Here is a 23732-nt window from a genome sequence, read left to right as displayed (position 1 = left end):
GGTCTCACCCCGCGTGCGACCACTCGGGAGGACTGCTCAGAATCACAAAAAGTTGACATTTTTGGAAAGGGCATGCAAAAACTAGAATTACCTATACTTGGGGTCAACTTGATTTTGAGATTTGGGCCTCCAAAAGCTCAAAATACATCAAAATTTTGACTTTCTGCCCACTTTTTGAGTTGCAGAAAGTGACCTTGGGAGAATTGACTTTTGAGGGGTCAAATCAACTCCAAATCCTGAAATTCCACTTGGGATGGAAAGTAGACAAACCAAGCTTTCCAATGAGCCATCTTGCACCTGATTTGGACCAGTGGAACCCACTCAAAAGTTGCTGCAAAGGGGCGCGACCACTCGAGCAGGGGGCGCGACCACTCGAGCTGAATTTGGCAGTTTTGACTTTTCAGGCCAGAAAACACTGTTTTCACCTTGGTTGATGATTTTTACTTGTAGATGATGGATGAATGTATAATTTTCATGGCACATTGATAGATTTTATCTCTCTTTACCCTTCTAGAAGCTTCCTTGATGTAAAAAGTGAATAATTAATGCATGGATGAGTTAGCTAAGTAATAGAGGCAAGTTGTTTGACTACCTAATATCTAGTGCTTAGTTTAGAATCAGTTCAAACTGCTCCTAGGAAGCTGAGCTCGACCCCTAGAGGTGGGGAAAGGAGTTAGATGGTCTATATTATGCCTTCTCTTGCTCATTTTCATGGTTGGACTCTTGTGGGAGAAGTATTATTGTATATTGTACATCTATTACTGCAATTTAAGGAAAAGGAAGGCCAGGGTTTTGCAAACATCATTTTGGATTCTTGTGGATTGTTGTGTTGATGGTGTGTTCTCTACATGTTATTGTAAGTGTGTTTATGTGTTCCATCTCTTTCTTTGCTGCTAATTGAACAGATGAAGTGATAAAGTTTGAATTCATGCATGCCATGCTCAGCTTTTAATTTTGTTCAATATCTATGTTTTCCACTGTCTAAAGAGGATTCAAAGTTGTTGTTTGCCCTCTTTAGCTCCTCCTCTATCATTCCTGATCATCCATATCAGATTAAGGCATCAGCACTCACTCCTACCTTGCCCCAAAGATCCCCCTGCAAAGACTGAGCCCAATCCCCGCACCCTGAATAGCACTCCCTCCAATTGCCACCAAAAACCCCAAAAATCTTTAAATCAACCTCCCTTATCAATTTACTAGCCTAAAATCTTTATTCCTAATTGGTCAGCTTATCATATTGAAAGATCTACCGAATCTGACCCGAGAGAGCCTTCTCATACCTCGTAGGGCTAGCTACGAGGTGAAATGGTTTGATGTAGCCTCGAGAGTTTGTCTATCTCAGCCTAGGTGAATTCCAAGCGCTAACACATTCCTGATATTAAAATGTTCAGTTTGAATTCCTCAAGAGAGATACAAGCAAAGATTGCAGCAGTCAAAGTTGATCTAGCACAGTTAGATCCAGTTCAGTTTACGGCAAGAAGAAGATTGACTGAAAAACTTGAGAATCTTGAGAAACAACTGCCATCCAGAAAGAAAGAAAGATTTTCAGAGGAAGAAAGAGATGATGATGACTTCATCGAGAAAGAGTTCGAGAATGTTCAGACCTTTGCAAATTTCAGTATCTCCAGGTATGAATCAAATTGATGCTCTTAAAAAGAAGATCACAGATTTGGAATCTTCAATTCATCATACAAGGTCAGAAATGATACAGTTGTCTTTCAAACTTCAAATACTTATTTCTGAGTATGATGATTGTAATTCCAAATTAACCAGCCTATTGATGAAAAATGTGCCAGTTATTGAAGAGATAACCCCAAAGAAAAATGTTGAACTTTTTAATGTTATGGGCATCGGAGATAGAGTAGTTATTCCAATAAGAATTAAAGTCCCTAACATTAAACCGTATACTTTGGATGCTCAAATAGATTCTGGTGCTATGAGTAGCTGCTGCAAATATAAAGCCATTCCTCATTATTATTGGCAGCCTACTAAACTCCAATTCAGGGCTATCACTGGTGATTTAATGGAAATAAGTCACATAGCTCCTGAATTTCCTATTTTCTTGAATGATGTCCAGGTTTTTGTCACTTTGTATAGTTTTGATACTGGTGCTGATGTTCTGTTAGGACAAGATTTCCTGAAGAAATATTTGCCAGTCACTTTTGGACAAGATTATGTTATATTCTCCACCACTGCTGGTCCTATCACAGTCCCTGCTTCTAGTGACTACAAAATTAATGTGCAGCCTGAAGATTAGGATCCTCTCCAGTATAGTCTGCAAGATCTAACCAAGATTAATAAGATCGTAAAAAATGCAGAGTTACATGGTCCCAAAACTTTGCAACAAATTTCTGATAAACTTCGTGCAGATTGTACTTCCAGTAGGCCAGATGCCTTTTGGGCAAGAGAAAAGTATTTTGTTGCACTACCTTACCGAGAAGGATATATTCCTAGGCCACAAAAAGCCAGTGCAAATCATATGAGTCCAAAAGAGCAAGAATTATGCAAAGCAGAAATTGAACAATTGTTAGAACAAAAGCTTATTGAATCCTGCAAGAGCCCTTGGGCCTGCCCGGCTTTTTATGTCAATAAGCATAATGAGCAGAAAAGAGGCAAGAAAAGGCTTGTGATTAATTATAAGGCTTTGAATGATGCTCTTCTTCCTATTCGATATCCTCTGCCTAACAAAGAATTGTTACTTGCTAAGATTGCTAATGCTAATGTGTTTAGCAAGTTTGATCTTAAAAGTGGATTTTGGCAGATTGGTATTATTCCTGCTGACAGGTATAAAACAGCCTTCACTGTTCCTCATGGCCAATACCAATGGACTGTGATGCCCTTTGGTTTGAAAAATGCTCCATCTGAATTCCAAAAAAGGATGGAAGACATTTTTGGTGGGGTAGAGTACATTATTGTATATATTGATGATTTGCTTGTATTTAGCAGAGATGTAAATATGCACAAGATCCATTTAGAACAATTCTACCAACTTGTATATAAGCATGGATTAGTACTTTCAGATTCAGAAAAGAAGTTTCAGATTGGAAAAGTCAAGATTGATTACTTGGGTTTACACATAGAAAAAGGACACGTAGAACTTCAGCCACATGTGCTAACCCATCTATTAAAATTTCCTGATATAATTGCCGATGTAAAGACCCTGCAGAGATTTCTTGGATGTCTGAAATATATAAAAAAATTTTATGCTAAACAATCAGAGGATACAAATATACTGCAGAACAGACTAAAGAAGAAAGGTGTCAGTTGGACAGATGAAATGACAGCAGCAATAATTAGTATTAAGAGTAAGATTAATGATTTGCCAAAACTCAAGCTTCCTGATACTAATCTTCCTTTTATACTTGAAACAGATGCTTCTTATCACACTTGGGCTGCAGTTTTGGTACAAAAGCATGGAAGAAAAGAATTGGTTTGTGCCTATTCCTCAGGATCTTTTGATGATACAGAGAAAAAGTATCCTTCTTCTCATAAAGAAATACTTGCAGTAAAGAGAGGAATAAAGAGATTTCACTTGTTCTTGAAAAGTGTTAAATTTATTGTCAGAACAGATCTAAAGCATATGAAACAGATGTTGGCAAACAAAAGATTGTTAGAACAAGGGAGTACCAGAGTACTAAGATGGGCACTTTGGCTAGAAGGTTTTGATTTTGATATTGTTTACAAATCTGGTGCAGAAAATTATCTTGCTGACATGCTTACGAGAGAAGGTGCTCAAGAAACCAAGGAGATCAAGATGTTTAGACCACTTAATCAGCACGAAGCTTCTACAAGTCAGTCCAGTCATGTCGAGTCTAAAAGAGTTAAGAATGTTACAGTCTGTAGTAATTGTCATTATGAGTTTTGTCTAGAATGCCTATCAAAACAGGTCTGAGTCTTGCCATTATGCTTAAGACAAATCATTTTGCAAAAATGGTTTGATTCTGAGGAATCTAGATGGTCATATACAAAAGAGTTGCCATATAGGATCAGGCCATGGCGTGTTTATTATGCATTGTCTAGGGAACCAGATCCTGTTTATTTTGGGTGTATTCAAAATACTGATTGGACATGGTCAGACTACTTTTCTATTCACCAAAGAGCTAGGATACATGGTTCGGTTAAGGTCATATTTTATGCTAACGCTATAGATCCCTCTAACAATTGGTGGAGCCCATGGTTTAAGCTATTCATGTTTAGATATTTGCCTAGAGCTAAAAGCATTTTTGATAGGACTTTTGCTGAGTTTGTGAGAATCTTCCATTGGGAAATGCATGTAGCTGTCCAGAATGATTACGTCTTAGAATTCGAATTCATCCACAAACACACAATTGTCATTCCTAATGAAGAAGATGAGTCCTTTAAGCTTTCTGTCAGATTCAGAGGATTGATATCAGTGGACCCACATGACAGGCCAACATTCATGTTCACATTCCCATTCTTTTGTTGTACCAGAGATGCAGCACCATATTGGCTAGATGAATCTATCCCATACGAAGTGCTGGCTCCAAACAATGAAGAACTAATTGAGGAATTGATAGAACAAGACCAAATCAGACTTGGCCATAATAATCCAGCTGTTCCAGATACTCATGCACATGATTATGACGACAGGGCTAACAGCGACTGATTGAAAGGATCAATCAAATGAAATCCTTTCATATCCTACTTTATTTGTACATATATTGCTCTTTGGTTTCCGTGGGATTTAGTCCGAATAAAATCTCCACTGTGTAATTACTTTATCCTGCTGTACTATGGTTTCCGTGGGATTTAGTCCATATAAAATCTCCACTGTGTAATCACTTTTGTATAAGAGCCGATGTCCTAGATTCCGGCCATCTTTTCACTTCAGAGATGTCATGATTCGGTCCCCATATGGCCTAGCCTCCAAGGGACGAGATAACAAGTGGTTGTTCCCACTTGCCCGAATCTTTAGAACTATTCATTACTTCTGTACAAAGTCCTTTCGTGATAGACATCTTGCATGATGTTCTAGCGAAAGTTTGATTCTTTTGGTTTCAAGTTCCCGGTAAAACCTTTCACCGGATGACCTGCTAGGATATTATAAATACTAGCATTGTAAGCTCATTAGGGGCATTAGAGTCTTGAGAGTTGGAGAGAGTCTGAGTATTGTTAAAGTCTGAGTGAAGTCTCCCTGCTTTGCATCTGCGAGAAGTTTTCTCGATCTGCTTGCATCACGGAGTTTAACTCTATAGTCTGTATTGTGAGTTTGAGTTCTTTGAGTTTTAGACGAGACGAGATCTCCCTGCTCTGCATCTGCGAGAAGTTTACTCGATCTGCTTGCATCACGGAGCGCTAGTCTCATATCTGGATTCTGTAATTATCTGAGAAGCTAATATATCTTTCGCATCTTTGTTCTTTGAGTTTTAGACGAGACGAGATCTCCCTGCTCTGCATCTGCGAGAAGTTTACTCGATCTGCTTGCATCACGGAGCGCTAGTCTATATATATATATATATATATATATATATATACGTGGACCTGATGCAATATCACAGCTGACTTAATATAATATTCAAATATTGAGTCCAGTGGTGGATCGGCCGTCAGCCATCGGCGAAGTCATGGGTCTGATATATAAAGGACCCCCGGGAGTCACGAATCGCTAATTGCGATTTAAGTGCGGACCCAATACAGAAATAGACGCGGGTGTAATATACTCTAAAGTCCGCCCTTTGGTCTTTTCGACTGTTTTGCCCATATTTCCTCTGTAATTGAGTTTTTTTGGCTTGCGCGGGGTTTTTAGGCCGAAAGGCCTATGATAACTGTTCCGATGAATCAAGAGGCTGAATGTCATTTAAATGGGGTGTATCAGGCAATGGAGATTGCGATTGGGGCATAACACAACTGTTAAATTGAAAAGCTTTGTGTATGCCTGCAATCATTGTGAAAAGGAGTGTTGTTACAGTTAACCAGGAAAATGTGTTCTCCGTGGATTATTTGGATCTCTCTAATGAATCTACGTGTCCCCAGAAGCGTTGGTGAAATCGCACAGCATAGAGGAAGCCACAACGACCGAGGAGGAAGCCAAAGAGGCGATGTAAGTGGAAACGAATGGACAGAGACATGGGGAATGAATAAAACAGAAAAACAGAGAAACAGTGTGTGTTGTTGTGAATAACCAGAGAGAGAGGCAGGAGAGGCAGTAGAAGAAAGAGAGGCAGTAGAGGCAGGAGAAGCAGGAGAATACGAGTGAAGGAGAACCTCAGAAGAACAGAGATCAACAACATAACCATTTATACCAGGGTTGGGTTGGAGCCCAAGAGGTTGGAGCCTCTCAACTGAACAAGATTGAAATCCTTGGGGGTTGGTGCTCCTAAATGCAGAACGATTGCGAAACAGAGTTGGTGCTCTGGAGGTTGGAGGCTCACTGAAGTCCAAGTTGGAGCTTGGCAACTAATCACAACCAGATATATACTTATATTGTATTTATTTCATTGCACTGTTTTGTGTTAATAAAAGCATTAATTCCAGCTATCTATTTATGTGTTTCATATATCTATATATGTGCTTTTAGTAACAAGAAGAACAACAAAAAATAAGAAATACTGATTCACCCCCCCTCACGATTTCCAACAATTGGTATCAGAGCAGGCTTCTTCATACTAGCCTAACAACTTGAAGAAGGATCCGCAACCATGATGAGAAATCATGAAGCATCAGGAATACCTCCTCTGTTCGATGGCACTAACTTTGGTTTTTGGAAAAAGAGAATGACCTACTACCTAATTTCCCTTGGACCTGAAGTCTGGCATTTTGTTCAGAATGAGTATCATATGCCTACCACTCTTCCAATGGATCAAGACGAGAGGAAAGCCTACACTGCAAATGCAAAGACCTTGAACTCCATTACTAGTGGAATCATTGATTCCGAGTTTACAAAAGTCATGAACTGTGACTCTGCCAAAGAAATGTGGGACAAGCTAGTTGGCTTATACGATGGAGACTCAAAAATCAAGAAGGCAAAGCTTCAAACTCACAGAAGACAATTTGAAAGCCTGAGGATGGAAGATGAAGAAGATATTGCAGCATACCTCCTGCGAGTAGCTGAAGTGGTCAACTCCCTTAAAGGATTGGACGAAAAAATTGAAGAAAGCACCATTGGTCAAAAAGTATTAAGATCTCTTCCAGACAGATTTGACTCCAAAATAAGCGCCATAGAAGAAGCAAAGGATCTAGATACCCTCAAGATGGATGAACTCCATGGAATCCTCACTGCCTATGAGATGAGGAAAGGTGGCCCAAGCTCCAAAGATGCATCATTCAAGGCTTCAAAATCAAAGAAGGGGAAAGAAAGGAATGACTGTAGTGATGAGTGGGATGTGGAATCCGAATTGGCTCAATTTGTACGAAAGTTGAAGAAAGGATCTAAGCTTAAAGGCAAGTACCCTCTTATCTATTTTAAGTGTGGAAAAATAGGTCATTATGCAGTAAAATGTCGTCATAAACATGATAGTGATGATGAAGGAAATTCTAAAAGAATGGCAGACAAAAAGAAAGGGTTCAATAAGAAGAACTTCTTCTCTAAGCAAGATGAGGATGAGTTTATGGTCATCAAAAAGAAATCAGATGAGGAAAGTGACCATGATGAAAGCCAAGAAACATTATTCATGGCATTCACAAATGATGATGACTCAGGGCTGGAAGGAAATGTAGATGAACTGTTAATAAGTGCCATTGAAGAAAATGAGAAACTACGGAATAAAATCATTTCTCTCAAAGTGGAAAACGAGGAAATAAGGAGAGAAGATCTCTTGGAAGCAAAGCTAAAATAAAAAGAAGAGACTTGTGAAGAATGTGAGGCCAAAATAGTGTCTCTGAGAAAGGAGTTGGAGCATATTAAAAAGGGTTGTAAAAGCTCTCAAATACTTGAGACTATTCTAAAAAGTCAAAAACCTCAACATGACAAGTCTGGAATAGGTTTCAAAGGAGAATCCTCAAGCACTAAGAATAGTGCGAAAATCTATGCCGATGCACTTTCCTGCAATCCAAAAGAAAAAAAAGTATGTTATCAAAATCCCATCCCAGATCCAAAGAATGAAGAGAGAATTACTCCAAAGAAGAATGTGGAGTCAAATCATGGATACTACGACAAATATAAACCTATACTCCACCAAGGGCCCATCTCAAATCCAAAGAATGAGGCAGGAGTAATTCCCAGGAAGGAAATCGACTCAAATCGTGGCTACTTCAACAGGTACAAAACCATCTTTCTTGGACACTATTTTCTCTGTAAAAACTTCGGTCATCAAGCTAGACATTGCATGGCTCGCAGAAGTGAAACGCCAAAGCTAAAGGACCGAATAATCAACTCATATGCCCCCAAAAGGCAGGGACAAATCAAAACCTTCAATTCATTTGATCCCTTGACCAAATTTGATCTAATTTGCTCATTCTGCTATAATAATGGACACTATGAACAAAACTGCCCACTCAAAGGAAGCAAGACGAGTAGTAAGAATTCCAACATGGATAAATGTGGCCTGGCTCTATATGCTCAAAATAATGGAAATCATTGGTTTGTGGATAGCGGGTGTTCCAAACACATGACAGGAGACAAAATGAAGTTTGTCTCATTGAGTAAAAAGGAAGGGAATGTGTCTTTTGGAAGTGGATTTGCCAGAATTGCGGGAAAAGGAACTGTTACACTGATCAACAAAAAAGGAAAAGCTCAAGATGCTCTGCTAGTAGATGGGCTCAAACACAAGCTCTTGAGTGTTAGCCAAATCTGTGATCAAGGACAAAAATTTGTCTCCAACACCAAAGACTGTGAAATAAGGAACTCTTCCTCAGGGGAACTTGTGGCGAAAGGGGTTAGAACACCAGACAACATTTACATTTTGAACAAGATTCAAGAAAATAAATGCTACCTAAGTTAGACAGATGAAAGTTGGCTGTGGCACAAGCGACTTGGACATACAAGCTTCAAAATCTGGTCAATATCAGCAAGATTAGAGCTGTACGAGACATCCCAAGGCTGTTCAAACCAAATCAAAGAGTATGTGGTCCATGTCAACATGGAAAGCAAACCAGAAGCAGCCAAAAGACAAAGGAGCTCTCTACATCAAAGCCCTTGGAGATCATCCATGCTGATTTGTGTGGACCAACTAGAAATCAGGCACTCCAAGGAGAATGGTACTTTGTGTTATTTGTTGATGACTATACTAGAATGATGTGGATATATTTTATAAAATATAAATCTAAAACTTTTGAATGTTTTAAGAATCTAAAAGCCCTTGTAGAAAATGAAAAAGATTCAAAAATTAAGTGCCTCAGAACAGACAGAGGGGGAGAATTCACATCAAACGAGTTTAGTAAGTTCTATAATATTCATGGAATTAAAAGGGAATTCTCTGCTGCCAGAACACCTCAGCAAAATGGGGTAGTTGAAAGAAGAAACCGAACAATCCAAGAAATGGCAAGAACAATGTTACTAGCAGCAGACTTGCAGCCGAAATTCTGGAGAGAAGCAGTAGGGACAACTGTCTATACATTAAATCGAACTCAATTGAGACCAAACTGTGAAAAAACACCTTATGAGTTATGGAAAGGAAGACCAGCTTCAGTAAAGTACTTCAAGATCTTTGGAAGCAAGTGCTTCATAAAAATCAATGATGGCTCACCAGGAAAGTTTGATTCTCGGGTTGATGAAGGGATATTTCTTGGATACTCTACACGGAGCAAGGCTTACAAGTGCTACAATTTTTGACTGAAGAAAATAGTGGAAAGCATTGATGTAAAGGTTGATGAAGAACTTCCCGAAAAAGAAATTGAAGAATATGAAGATGATCTTTCCATTGAAGAAGAAGGACCTAAAAGAGAAGAACCTGAAGAAGAAGAAATAGATGAGGAAGAAGAAGAGGAGAAAGAACCACCTCATACCCCTTCAAAGATGAAGTTTATCTAGAAATATCATGCATAAGAGCAGATTATTGGCAATAGAGATGAAGGGATGCAAACCCGAAGAAGGGTGACCATTACACCAAAGAGAAATGTTATTGCTCTTCTATCTATGATAGAACCAGAAACATTTGCAGAAGCAAGTAAGGATCCTCATTGGGTAAAAGCCATGGAAGAAGAAATGTCCCAAATTGAGAAGAACAAGACATGGGAGTTGGTACCTCGTCCAAAGGACAAAAACATAATAGGAACCAAATGGGTGTTCAAAAAATAAAATGAATGAGGAAGGACAGGTTATTAGAAACAAGGCAAGGCTTAAGGAATTTAGACTTCTGTGATCCATAACATTGTTTAGATAATCTTCGGCAAAATCACATAACCAATCTTTTGTCGACGCGTTTCGAACCAACCAGTGTGGTTCATCGTCAGGACAAGTTGAAGAACCAATCCGGCTAAGCTGATTAAATAGAGTGTGCAGAGACTCCAACGGCTATATTGCCAACGGCTAATTTTGACCTAAGGATCCTAGTCAAACCACTAATTTAATTATTAACATTCCTATAAATAGCTACAACAGGTAAATTTGTTAATTTATATCTAAAATTAAAATCGATTTGATAATTTTAGTATATAATATAATATCCATATTTATTATAATGGTCATATATTTATTAATTAATCTATAATTATTATTATTCTAATATTATTTAAATATAAATAAATGGTATTAAATTATGTTATTCTAAGAATTTAGTTATATTAGGTAATTGCTCTTTAAAATATACTATTCATTATTTATTAATAAAATATAATGGTCCATTCGAATAATATATGTTTATTAATAAATCTATATTTACTTAAAAATTTCATAATTCCAACATTATTAAAAACAAACAAATAGAATTCTTATTACATTATTATTATTCTTAGACTAATATACATGAACATTATTAAATATAAATTAGTTATATATTTATATTTAATATATATTAAATAACTAATATACAAATAAATTTATATTATATATAACAAATAAATTTATATTATATATAACAAATAAAATTTTTTATATTAATTTTATATTATATATAACAAATGTATTAAATTTAATATAAAATAAATTATATTATAATTTAACAAATATATTAAATTTAATATAAAATATATTAAATTTATATTATATATAACAAATAAATTTATATTTAAATTAATGATTTATATTAATTAATCACTCTACATTCAAAAATCTGTTATTCCAATTATTAAAGTTAATCATGTCATTAGGTAAATATTACTTATAAGGTTTAAAATGGTTATTTTGACAATAATTAAAGTTTAAATAAAAGCATAACCAATTAAAATTAAGGAACCAAAAAATCTAATCTAACTATAAAATATCAAATAGTATCATAACGGGATAGGTTAATACCCTGAAATAACTTATTAATAAATCACCACTCCATAATACTGAAAATGAAACTAAGGAGGGGGAAGACAGAAACCCTAAGACCAAACACAAGGGGAATGAGAAGGCTAGGAAGACAAGGCTGGGACCCAGCAGCTGCTAATCTTCCAGCCATCATCCCTATTAAGATTGTTCGGCCTTTTCTCAATCTCCAGGGCCTCTCTAAATTTGCGATGGTGAAACTTCGCAACTTTGGCAATGACTTGAGCCTCCTCTATACATACATGATGCATAGTCTTCTCCGCATGTTCAGCCAGGGCTGAGAATTTGGTCCTACCATGTCTCAAGTCAGCCGAATGCTCACTAATCCGTTGATTGATAGAGCGACCAGTCTCACCAATATAAGGGGTCCCACATGAACAGGGAATGGCATAGACGCCCTTCATGTCCTTAGGGTCAATCGGGTCTTTCACAGACCTAAGGGAGCCACGGATAGTGTTGAGAGGTCTAAAAGTAGCGGGCACATCGTACCTCCTCAGAATTCTCGCAATCCTGTCCGTGGTCCCTTGGATGTAAGGAAGGTTCACACCCAAGATATGATCTTTAGAAGCCCTTCGGATTGAAGGCTCCTTCTTGGCCCTGAGGAAGGCTTTTCGACCGAGGTGCCTATTGTAACCATTCTTCTCAAAGACATCTAGGAGATGAGCCTTCTCAGTTTCCAGGCTCTCCTCATCCGAAATTCTTACAGCACGGGTGGCAAGCGTGCTAAGAACCCCTAACTTCTGAGCGGGGAAATGATGCGAAGAAGCATGCAAGTATTGCTCAGTATGCGTCTTCTTTCTAAACACCCGATGAGAAAAGGAACCATCCGCCTTCTTAGGCTTGTCTGCAAAGGCTATTCACAAATTGAAGGAATTGATTTTGAAGAGACATTTGCACCAGTAGCCCGTATGGAAGCTATTAGGTAGTTCTTGGCATTTGCTTGCTCAAAAGGATTCAAAATCTATTAAATGGACGTGAAATCAACATTTCTGAATGGAGAACTCAAGGAAGAAGTCTACATGGAGTAGCCATAAGGTTTTGATCTAACAGAAGGAAAGAACTTAGTCTGTAAGTTGAAAAAAGGCCTTATATGGGTTGAAACAAGGTCCTAGAGCTTGGTATGCAAGATTGGATCACTATCTACAACAAAAAGGCTTCAAAAAGGGAGTGGCTGAAAGTAATCTATACATAAAGATAGATGAAGGTAAGTTATTAGTTACTCTTGTTTATGTTGATGATCTGATTTTTGCTAGCAATAATGATGACATGAGCCATGGATTTTCTCAAAACATGTCAAAAGAGTTTGAGATGTCAATGATAGGAGAGCTGTCTCACTTCCTTGGACTTCAAGTATCTCAAACCAGAGTAGGACTATGTATATCTCAAACCAAATATCTAAAAGACATGCCCAAAAGATATGGAATGGAGGACTGTGCACCCACGAGCACACCTATGACCACAAACTGCAAATTGAGCAAAGATGATGATTCCCCTACAGTAGATACAACTCATTACAGGTCAATAATTGGAGCCCTTCTATACTTAACAGCTACAAGACCAGACATAATGCAGGTAGTAGGAATGGTGGGAAGATTTCAATCTGCTCCCAAACAATCCCATTTATTAGCTGTAAAAAGAATTCTCAGATCTCTGGAAGGAACTTTTGATTTTGGTCTTTGGTACCCAAAGAGCTCAACACTGACTGTAACTGCATACACCGATACTGATTGGGTTGGAAGTATAGATGGTCGGAAAAGTACTAGTGGAAATGCGTTCTTCCTAGGAGACTGTTTAGTATCCTGGCTTAGCAAAAAACAATCATCCATATCATTATCCACAGCCGAAGCCGAGTATATTGCTGCAGCAGACTGTTGTACTCAAATACTATGGATGAAGGAAGCTCTAAAAGATGTCAACATTTGTACAGATCAACCGATTACCATCTATTGTGACAACACAAGTGCTATCAGTCTCAACAAAAATCCAGTAATGCACTCAAGGACCAAACACATACCAATCAAGTATCATTTCCTCCGTGAGCAATTAGGTGAACAAAACATCGTCCTGGAATATATCAGTACTAAGGAGTGGATAGTTGATATTTTCACAAAACCTCTTCCTCGAGAAGCATTCGAACTTCTGCGTCAAAAGATGGGGGTTATCTCTTTATCATCACTCAAGTTCATTCATAAAGATGTAGCAGGATAGGGGGAGTAGTTTGACACAAGGAGACCGTATGCATTCCTTTGCCATTGATGTCAAAGGGGGAGAGCAGAAGAATATTGCCATCAATAACAAAGGGGGAGATTGTTGGACACAGGTTGTCATTATGGCAATATTCGAGGAGCAAACAGAGCTATCGAAGGAGCCAAGAGGAACAGACAGAGCCACCACAGGAGCTAACAGAGCACAAAGCAGTCAGAGCCATAGGAGGAAGCAATCAGAGCAAGGAGGCATATTGGAGCCAAGAGGAACCACATATATATATGCCAAAGAAGAGGAGCACAAAGAGGAAACGGAGGAAATAGAGAAACAGAGCCATCAGAGAGCTTATATGCATGCATTTAACAACAAACAGAGGCATCGGGAGCAAAACTCATATATATCTATCTATATATATATATATATATCCATTTACGTTATCGGGCCTGTAAAACCCATGTATGCATGCTTTAACACTATTGGCGGACAGAAAGCCCATATATATAAGGCTTAACATTATCGGCGAGCAAAACTATGCATCTATTGCACATTACACTATCGGGAGTGGCGATATGCCACAAACTCATGTATTTACCCATCGGCGACAAAAACCATGCATATATGCGTTTAACACTATCGGAGGCGCAAACGAAGGCCAAGGCATATACATAGGCAAATACACTATCGAAGTTGGAAAGCGGACCTGAAATTTTATGAACGGGAGCATTGAGTTGCATCAGGACCGGTACCATCAGCATTTCGGAGCAGAGTTAAAACTTAATACAGTGTTAAGCGGCCCTTTTTTTCTTGCGATCGCCGATAGCGATATATATATATATATATATATATATATATATATATATATATATATATGCGGACCCGATGCAATATCACAACTGACTTAATATAATATCGAGTCCAGTGGTGGATCGGCCGTCGGCCATCGGCGGAGTCATGGGTCCGATATATAAAGGACCCCCGAGAGTCACGAATCGCCGATTGCGATTTAAGCGCAAACCTGATACAGATATAGATGCAGGTGTAATATACTCTGAAGTCCGACCTTCAGTCTTTTCAATTTTTTTGCCCATATTTCCTGTGTAATCGAGTTTTTTTGGCTTGCGCGGGGTTTTTAGGCCGAAAGGCCTATGATAACTGTTTACGATGAATCAGGAGGCTGAATGTTAGTTAAATGGGGTGTATCAGGGCGACGGAGATTGCGATTGGGGCATAACACAACCGTTAAACTAAAAAACTCTGTGTATGCTTGCAATCATTGTCAAAAGGAGCGTTGTTACAGTTAACCAGGAAGATGTGTTCTCCGTTGGTTATTTGGATCTCTCTAATGAATTTACGTGTCCCCAGAAGAGTCGATGAACTCGCACGGTGCAGAGGAAGCCACATCAACCGAGGAAGAAGCCAAAGAGGTGGTGTAAATGGAAACGAATGGTATATGCATGGTTTTTGCCATCGATGGGTAAATACATGATTTTGTGGGATATCGCCGCTCTCGATAGTGTAATGTGCCATAGATGCATAGTTTTGCCCGCCGATAGTGTTAAGCCTATATATATGGGCTTTTTGTCCGCCAATAGTGTTAAAGCATGCATACATGGGTTTTACAAGCTCGATAACATAAATGGATATATATATGAGTTCTACTCCCGATGGCTCTGTTTGCTATTAAATGCATGCATATAAGCTCTCCAATGGCTTTGTTTCTCTGTTTCCTCCTTTTGCTCTATGTGCTCCTCTTCTTTGGCATATATATATGTCATATATATATATATGTGGCTCCTCTTGGCTTCGATATGCCTCCTTGCTCCGATTGCTTCCTCCTATGGCTTTGACTGCTCTGTGCTCTATTAGCTCCTTTGGTGGCTCTGTTTGCTCCTCTTGGCTCCTCCGATAGCTTTGTTTGCTCGTTGAATATTGCCATAATGACAACCCGTGTCCAAAAATCTCCCCCTTTGTTATTGATGGCAATATTCTTCTGCTCTCCCCCTTTGACATCAATGGCAAAGGAATGCATATAGATTCCCCCTGTCAATCTGCTCCCCCTGTCCTACTACATCTTTATGAATGAACTTGAGTGATGATAAAGAGATAACCCCTATCTTTTGACATAGAAGTTCGAATGCTTCTTGAGGAAGAGGTTTTATGAAAATATCAGCTATCTGCTCCTTAGTACTGATATATTCTAGGACAATGTTTTGTTCAACTACTTGCTCATGGAGGAAATGATACTTGATTGGTATGTGTTTGGTCCTTGAGTGCATTATTGGATTTTTGCTGAGACTGATAGCACTTGCGTTGTCACAATTGATGGTAATCGGTTGATCTGTACAAATGTTGACATCTTTTAGAGCTTCCTTCTTCATAGTATTTGAGTACAACAGTTTGTTGCAGCAATATACTCGGCTTCGGTTGTGGATAATGATATGGAAGACTGTTTTTCACTGAGCCAGGATACTAAACAGTCTCCTAGGAAGAACGCATTTCCACTAGTACTTTTCCGATCATCTATACTTCCAGCCCAATCAACATTGGTGTATGCAGTTACAGTCAGTGTTGAGCTCTTTGGGTACCAAAGACCGAAATTAGAAGTTCCTTTTAGATATCTGAGAATTCTTTTTACAGCTAATAAATGGGATTGTTTGGGAGGAGAGGTAGTGGCCTTTGTGTGATCCTTGTGGAATTGGAGTTGTAAGGTTGCGGGACCACACGAGACTACACGAGAGCAGTAAATTTCAGACTTGTATTGCAAAAAATTCCAGCAACATTTCATATGACTCAGTAAATAACAAGAATAAGCATGAAAAATATCACTTACATGTACAACTGAGTATATCCAATCATCAAAGTCTGCCAATAATGAAGCTTCAAGACAAGAGAGATAGATCCAAACATCAAAATTCATCCATATAATCCAAAGTCATCCTCTAAAAAGGGAATGCGAAATTCTCAAGTAGCTACTAAGCCCAATCCAAGTGATGATGAGAGAATGAATCACCTCTCATCTATATTTATACAATCTCTAAGGAGTTCGATTTGCCTAATTTGGCATAATTGAGCCCTAGATAATAAAATAATGTGCAATAATAACATCCCTTCATGACAAGCCCACCAAGATAGCTAAATAACATAAGAATAAGCTTCTCAAGAGGGTAGAATGATCAATAAAATGAGTTGTAGGGTCTTTGAGGAGGCATAATGAATTCCAGTGTACCATGATGTGAAATTCGACCTCAAACATAGTGGACAAGGAGTTGGCCCCTTGTTTTCCAAGCAAATCCCTGTGGTGCTCCCAAGCGGGTGTTGGGGTGGGGGGAGGGGGCGTGCGGGGGCACAAGGACATCCTCATGGGTCTCCAAGTGGATCGAAAATGCCTGTAAACCACCTATAAGGGCTAGGATGATGACATGGGCACTCCCTTGGTCTCGTGAAGTGAGACACATTCTCATCTAGGCCTTGGAACATCTGCCAAGTGTCTGGTGCAAATGTGAAGCCGGCTCGGCACGGTGAACCAGGTGCATCCTCCTCATCCAAAAAGTGGAACACGAGCAATCAATGAGTGGTGCTGGGGATGCATAAATTACTCTCTCATATGGTGGAGACCCATTGCACTCAACGCACACCTTACAAGTGCCAATGTGGCCCTTTGGAAGGCTAGGACCCTGTATAGGGAGACCATACCACAAATGAAGATCCCCCTGCAATCTTGCATAAGATCCAATGTGGCCCCTTGTCCTCTAATAAAACATATCGTTAGGATAGTCAAGTAAAAGAGCTTACAATTTATGGAATCAATGGGGCACTTCATGGTGGCATGCCCTTCCATAATGGGCTTTGGCGTGTAGAGGTCTCTCCATGCTCAATAAGGGGTTAACCAATGGCCCTATTAGGCGGTTTCACCCTTTAAAGGGGGTGACATGTCTATAGTACATCCATTAGATGGTAGGTGGCAAGTGATATAATGATGGAGCATAGTGGGGATCAAGGGAAGAATCCAGGTCACATCTCATGGGACAAGAGGGTAGCTATAATGAGGGAAGCCCACACTTAAGTATATGATTGTAGGAGGGAACATATCGTGGTACATGCATCACCTCGACCTTTTTTTCTCCACCATTCCTTAGATGCCCTTTGCCTTTAATTGATTTTTTTCATAATTGCTCAGTGCTCCATGGGATGAGAGCACGAGGTGTAAGATGTAGCAGTAGGTACCCCCCTTTTAACGTGGGGCATTTCATTGTCCACTAGGGGTTGGGACAATCATGGGTTCCTTTATGTGGAGGGGGCTCATCTAGGGCCCATAGGAACCAGGGTGATGGCCATCAATAAAGGGGTAGAGCTCATGTTTGGCTTGTGCCCACGTGTTAAATTTGTATGTCTCGAACATCTTTTGCATTTTATGGTACATTTCCTGTTGAGAGTGACCAAATTATGTTTTTTCTTTTCTTTTTAGCTAAATCAGCCTCAAGGGCATCGTTCAAGGTGCAACCCAAAGTGTGGATAAGGGGAGGGGGAGGCCAACCCTATGTGGACCTAGTGGACCTGGATGGGAAAAATGATGAATGGGGTTAGAATGAGCAGGAGGGGGTGATGTATATGGTGTCGGGAAGCGGAACCACACAACTAAAATCAGGATGTCCCATGTGTTGTCAACTTTGAAGCTAATGGCCAGTAAAGGAGATGTCAAGGGACTAGGATACAAGGGTAACCACCAAATCAGGCGGAGGAGACGAGTACAAACCTAGACCATTGTTTCCACTGAACCCCTCCACCAATCGATGTGCAAAAGTGTCCATGAAACATAAGGAAAGTTACTCAACTATACCAATGAAGAGCCATACTTTCGGTGACGGGAGGCCCACCTTCAGACATACAATCATAACAGATGGGTAAGGGACCACATGGCTGGCTCAGGTGGCGGAGATAATGGCACATCGAACTATCTGGTGGATGCAAGGGACTCTTGGCTGTTGGCAGAGGACCATCTAGGAGAAAACATTTTCTCCTATATACACTACTCATAGGTGGTGGGTAACAAGGCAGACTTGGTCAAAGTCAATAATATTAATTTTCTTCATCGCTTGCCAATGAAAATGACGACAATATCTACCCAAATTTTCAACGATGTAGTGGTTATTAGTTTGGTATTTTGGAGTTACATAACATACTCCTCTTCTCTGATTATGTAATGAGACATTGCATCATTTAAATAGTGAATTAAACCACTCTCTCACATTCTAATGTGTATTCACATTCACATTTGTCTGTGTAAAACCGACAGTGATGACATATTTCCTTGTATCAATGTCTGGTTTCTGGAGTGGTGAACTCTCTTTCCTAAAGTTAACTGGATTTATGCTACCCAAACTAGAAACCCCATAGCACAAATGTTAGTGACATTGGATTATAAAACTTTTTAATTGGGTGTTGCCTTTGAATGTTCTATTTTATGGTCCCTTTTACCTTTTCATTACATCCTTTTTTGGCTCAAAGATAATTTGGACATTTATTTCGTCTCTACATTTTGTCATTTGAATTTTGGACATGGCTTGCAGATATGGTACTGGGATCGTTCATCTTGTTTTGAGTTAGAGAACGGAAAGTAGAATGTAAAATGGCAAACATCTCTAGTATATTTTTACAACCCTTGGGGATGCTAATTTGGCTAATTGTGTCAGTCAGGAGACTTGTGCTGGTCTTTTAGATAGACTTTTGCTGCAGAATTTGTGTCACCTTTGAATCTTCAGGCATGCCATTTTCTAGTTACTATGTCATTTTATCTTGGAATTATATTTTAGATTTGTATCCCTTTACAGCCTATTGTGTGGTGGACAAATATGATATCCAATAAGCAGTGATGCCATTTTTTCTCAGATTAACGTCTGGAGCAATGATTTCTCTCATGAAGTTAACTTGATTTTCCCTACCTAACCTAGAAACTCCAGAGTCAGACCATAAGTCCTTAATGTCAAGTAAATGACAGTGGATTATAAAGATATCTTTTGAAGTGTTGCCTCTGCATTTTCTATTTTAAGTTCCCTTTTGGCTTTTCATTCCAACCTTTCTGTGGCCCAAGGTAATTGTTTTTTGGGTCTGTTTTATTACTTCTACATTTTGTCATTTGGACAGAGTTTGTGAATTAGACAATCTCAATCTGATTTAGACAAAGTAGAACGTGAAATGATAAACATCACCAGTATATTCTTATAATGGCCTTGGGAATGCTGATTTGGCCAATTGTGTCAGCCAGGAGACCTGGTCTGGTCTTTTGAATAAATATTTGCTGAACCTTCAAGCGTGTCTTTTTGTCGTTACAACGTCCTTTCTTAATTTAGAATGATATTGAAGATTTGTACTCCTTTACAGCCTATTATATAGCATGTATTAGGAAAGATGATATTTATTCATATAACCACTATGTTCTGCAGGTGGTGGACGAAGCTGACATGTTTCCTCTGGCCGCTGTTGCTGGAGATGTGAAGTTCTGTAATATTACTTTTCATTATGGGGATACACAGCCACCAGTACTCAGCAATTTGAGTTTTGATGTTAAAGCTGGGGAGACAGTTGCAATCGTGGGGCCTTCTGGAGGGGGGAAAACAACTCTTGCCAAATTATTACTTCGGCTTTATGATCCTAGTGATGGTACTTTCCTTGTGAGAAGTTTGCAGTATGTATTTTCATTGAAACTTTTGTTCAAACATAATCTTTAAAGTTTAATCTCTACAGGCACTGCAGCTTCTAGGAACAGTGTTATCGTTGCTGTCATTTGAGATTGGAAAATATTCTTGTAATTCATCTTGAGAAAATTTGAATTTTTCCCTTTAGTTGAGTAGTCTTCTGTAGTATGGATGCAATTGCTTAATCCATGCAACCTGACTATTATAGCATACTATTTCACTAGTATCAAAGCTGTAAGGAACTGGCTTTACATAGGCAAGGGTGAACAATTTTTTTATGTGTCATTTATGCTTAATTTTATTAACCGAACCATGACTGCAAAAATATGCTTTAGTTCAGAAATTGGGTGAGGGGGTATGCAGTATCTACAAGGTTATACATCATAATGACGATCTACAAAAAATGGTTTGAAATTTGTGATATATAAGTTGTCAATATTGCAACTAAAATGTAATTTTGTGCTAACAGGCTGCATACTTGTGGATGGTCATGATATAAGAAACGTCTCTTTGAAAAGCTTGAGACAATGTATAGTATTAGTTCCACAGGATATTGTAAGTATTTGTTCTTCACTTCAATAATTACAACCTGCTTATTATCTGAGAAAAATAGACTATAGAAACCTATTATTGGACAGATGTTTTTCGTGTAATTCTCTTTCAACAGAAATCATCTCTACTATGAAGGACAAACCGTGTGCAAGCTGCTCCCTATTGAAGTCTACTTAGTTGGATATATATATTATATATATATATATATATATATATATATATATATATATATATATATATAAATAATATCTTTTCTCAATAATCTTGGTTTTCATTTTATGTTGCGTATTTACTATGAATCTAAAAGGTATATACAAATGTTTTTTTTTCTCAAGCATTTCGGTATTTGTTTACTGTTGCGTGTTTACTATGAATCCAAAATGTTACGCAAAACCTCTTTGTTTACCAAGGTCTGGTATTAAATGTATCTGCAGAGTGGTAAGTGTTTTGTGTCTTGTATATTAAATTATTGCTTAGAACTTCACGTTCATTTCAGAATTCATGAACATACATGAATGTAAATGAGTTTGGGTTTTCTCATGATTCGACAAAGTTAATATCATTCAAATTTGTAGGGCAGCTTTAGGCTTGTGTGTTAACTGTTTTTTCTTGATATATGATATAAGATGTTTGACACAAAAAAAACTGGCCCTACAGTGGAATTGCTTTGGCTCATGTGTAATATCCACAATGTTGAAAATGCGATCTGCAAAATGTCAATAATCATATACATCACTAGGAAAAAAACAGATAAGGAGTATAATTGTAAAGGGATAAAACTCATGCTGTAGTCTCCTTCAAGACTGCAATAGTTATCCACAACTACAATCCCAAGGGTTAGTTGTTAGCTTTTGGGTTGCTGCGAATGTGTTTGCACAATTTTAGGGGTGGGCTTCATGTGATGTATCATGTGGGGTGCATGGTGATATGCTAGCTCCATGTTGCTTCTTAGATTGTTTTGGTTTATTGACTATGTGGATGATTGTCCTCGGGATGTGTGCTAGAGGACGCACACTTTTTGTGGAGGTAGTTATTCTCTGTGGTAGTTGACATCTTTTATGTGGATGCATGTCGAAGAGCATGCATGCTTGGCATAGGAGGTTGAACTATCATGTTGAGTAGCATTAGGCATAAGGATGAAGGATGCTTGCCCCTAGGGGCTTTGGGACCATGTGGCACACCGGTGGAGGTAGAGTACTTGGCTTAAGGAAATCTTGTTTGGAGGGTCCTTCATTAGAAATTGTTTCATCTATGCAATGCATTTTTTCCCCTATGCCTCACTATCATTGAAAAGAGTACCATATTGAATTCTTAGTGCTTATAAGATGGAACTTTAGTGATTGTTGACTTAGGCATGGGACAAGATACTTGCATACCGATAATATCTTCCAAGAGGTTCCCTCTTTACTTTCTTCACGTACCAGGACTAGCAATGCTTAGCCCTCTTCATTAGGGAGATTCTTCACCACAAATCTTAGTTCTTGCACACCATGCCCTGCCTTGGGGTGATCAGTATAATCACCTCATCCTTTCATGTGGATTCGTAATATTAGAAGCACAAGCGACAATGAGAAGTTTAGGTTGCACCAGACAATATAATTGTGAGATATCAGGTCTCTTCTCAACCTCCCCTTTCAAGGGGTTGATTGATATAATTGAGACCAGTTCGGTGATGCTACACCGTACATCAGTTCACATGTCTTTAGAGCACTAGAGGGACTTGCTCTAGATAGTTCCATAGTAGGGTGTGTTAAAAAATATGTAACTAGGTTCATTTTTCATAAATATGAGATGTACTTTTGATTCTTGTATATTGTAAAATGAAAGAAAAAATATTATTGGTTTTTTGAATTATGGGTTTCATGCTCAAGGTCTTTTATTCTAGAGGTCAAGGCAACCATTGAGTGCTTCTAGGGTTTTTCCTAGGTCAAGAAGTCAAAAGAGTCATTGTCATATGATGAAGACCCCATTAGGCACATTGTAACTTACAAAAAGAATAATTTTTGTATTTACAAGTGTTAAAATACCCTCCAAGACCAAGTCAATTTGCTAGCTAAGAAGTCAGCCTAATTTGGGGTACTTTTTTCACCTTCAAAGCCTATATATAGGAGGAAACTTGACCTCCTATGGATACAATTATTCTCTCATCAGTTAAGTGAAGGAGAAGAAGAAAAAGGCTAGTGAAGGAAGAAGAAGGATGAAGATCAAGTGTTTGGGTTATTTATCTCTCTCTCATCACTAGTGCGAAGAAAGGAGACTAGGGTTTTTGTTGCTGGGTTAGGGTTTTGTTGCTGCAGGATCAAACTTGGAGAAATTGCAGAAAGAAGGTCGAAGGAAGGCTCATTAGGTCGTCCTCAAGCCCTAAAGAAGGATAAACTCAAGCAAAGGTCTCAAGAAGCCTTGGAAGCCCTAAATTAGCGTAGATGTATGGAAGCAGCTGTTGCTGGAAGGGTTGCAAAATTTCACACCTGCAGTAGAGGCTGAAATTCTGTAGCTGGGGGTCGAAGTTGTGTTGCTGGAAGAGATATGATTGGGTTTGACTTGGACAAAGGAAGCACATCATTAAGAAGGTTGGACTTGGTCTTGGAAGGGTATTGGTCTTGGTCTAGAGGTCTTGGAATTCGTTAATTGAAGAATCTGTAAGAAGAGAACAGATTTGTGGATTTTCCTCTCAAGTGGAGAGGTTTTGGCCTTGGTTTGCAACCTATCCTGTGTTTTTGTGTATTGTTGATCTTCTTGTTTTGGTAGTTGTTTGATGATAATAATAACGTAATAATACAAGAAGAAGCTAATAAGTAAGAAAAGTAAAAAGACATCACCAACAATTATCAAGTATAAGAGAAATCATCCTAACTATTGCCCTATAGATTTATCAACATGGTTTCAGAGCTAAGGTTGGCTAAGGGCATGGTGAA

General features: G+C 38.6%; 1 protein-coding gene across 4 annotated transcripts in view; it reads left to right on the top strand.

The window, feature by feature from the left end:
- The window catches only part of LOC149214757 (ABC transporter B family member 29, chloroplastic-like), a 256557-nt gene that overhangs the window by 142185 nt on the left and 90640 nt on the right, over positions 1-23732 (top strand). For all 4 annotated transcript variants that reach the window (XM_089392402.1, XM_089392404.1, XM_089392403.1 and 1 more), the window contains 2 exons: positions 20014-20230; positions 20735-20820. In XM_089392402.1, the coding sequence (XP_089248528.1) occupies positions 20014-20230; positions 20735-20820 (303 nt within the window). The remainder of the gene's footprint in view (positions 1-20013; positions 20231-20734; positions 20821-23732) is intronic.

Source organism: Pinus tabuliformis, chromosome 1_1 (assembly GCF_031772625.1).
Source record: "Pinus tabuliformis cultivar Carrire ecotype Pingquan chromosome 1_1, CPIR1, whole genome shotgun sequence".
NCBI classification, from domain to species: domain Eukaryota; kingdom Viridiplantae; phylum Streptophyta; class Pinopsida; order Pinales; family Pinaceae; genus Pinus; species Pinus tabuliformis.
This window is presented reverse-complemented; position numbering and strand designations above follow the sequence as displayed.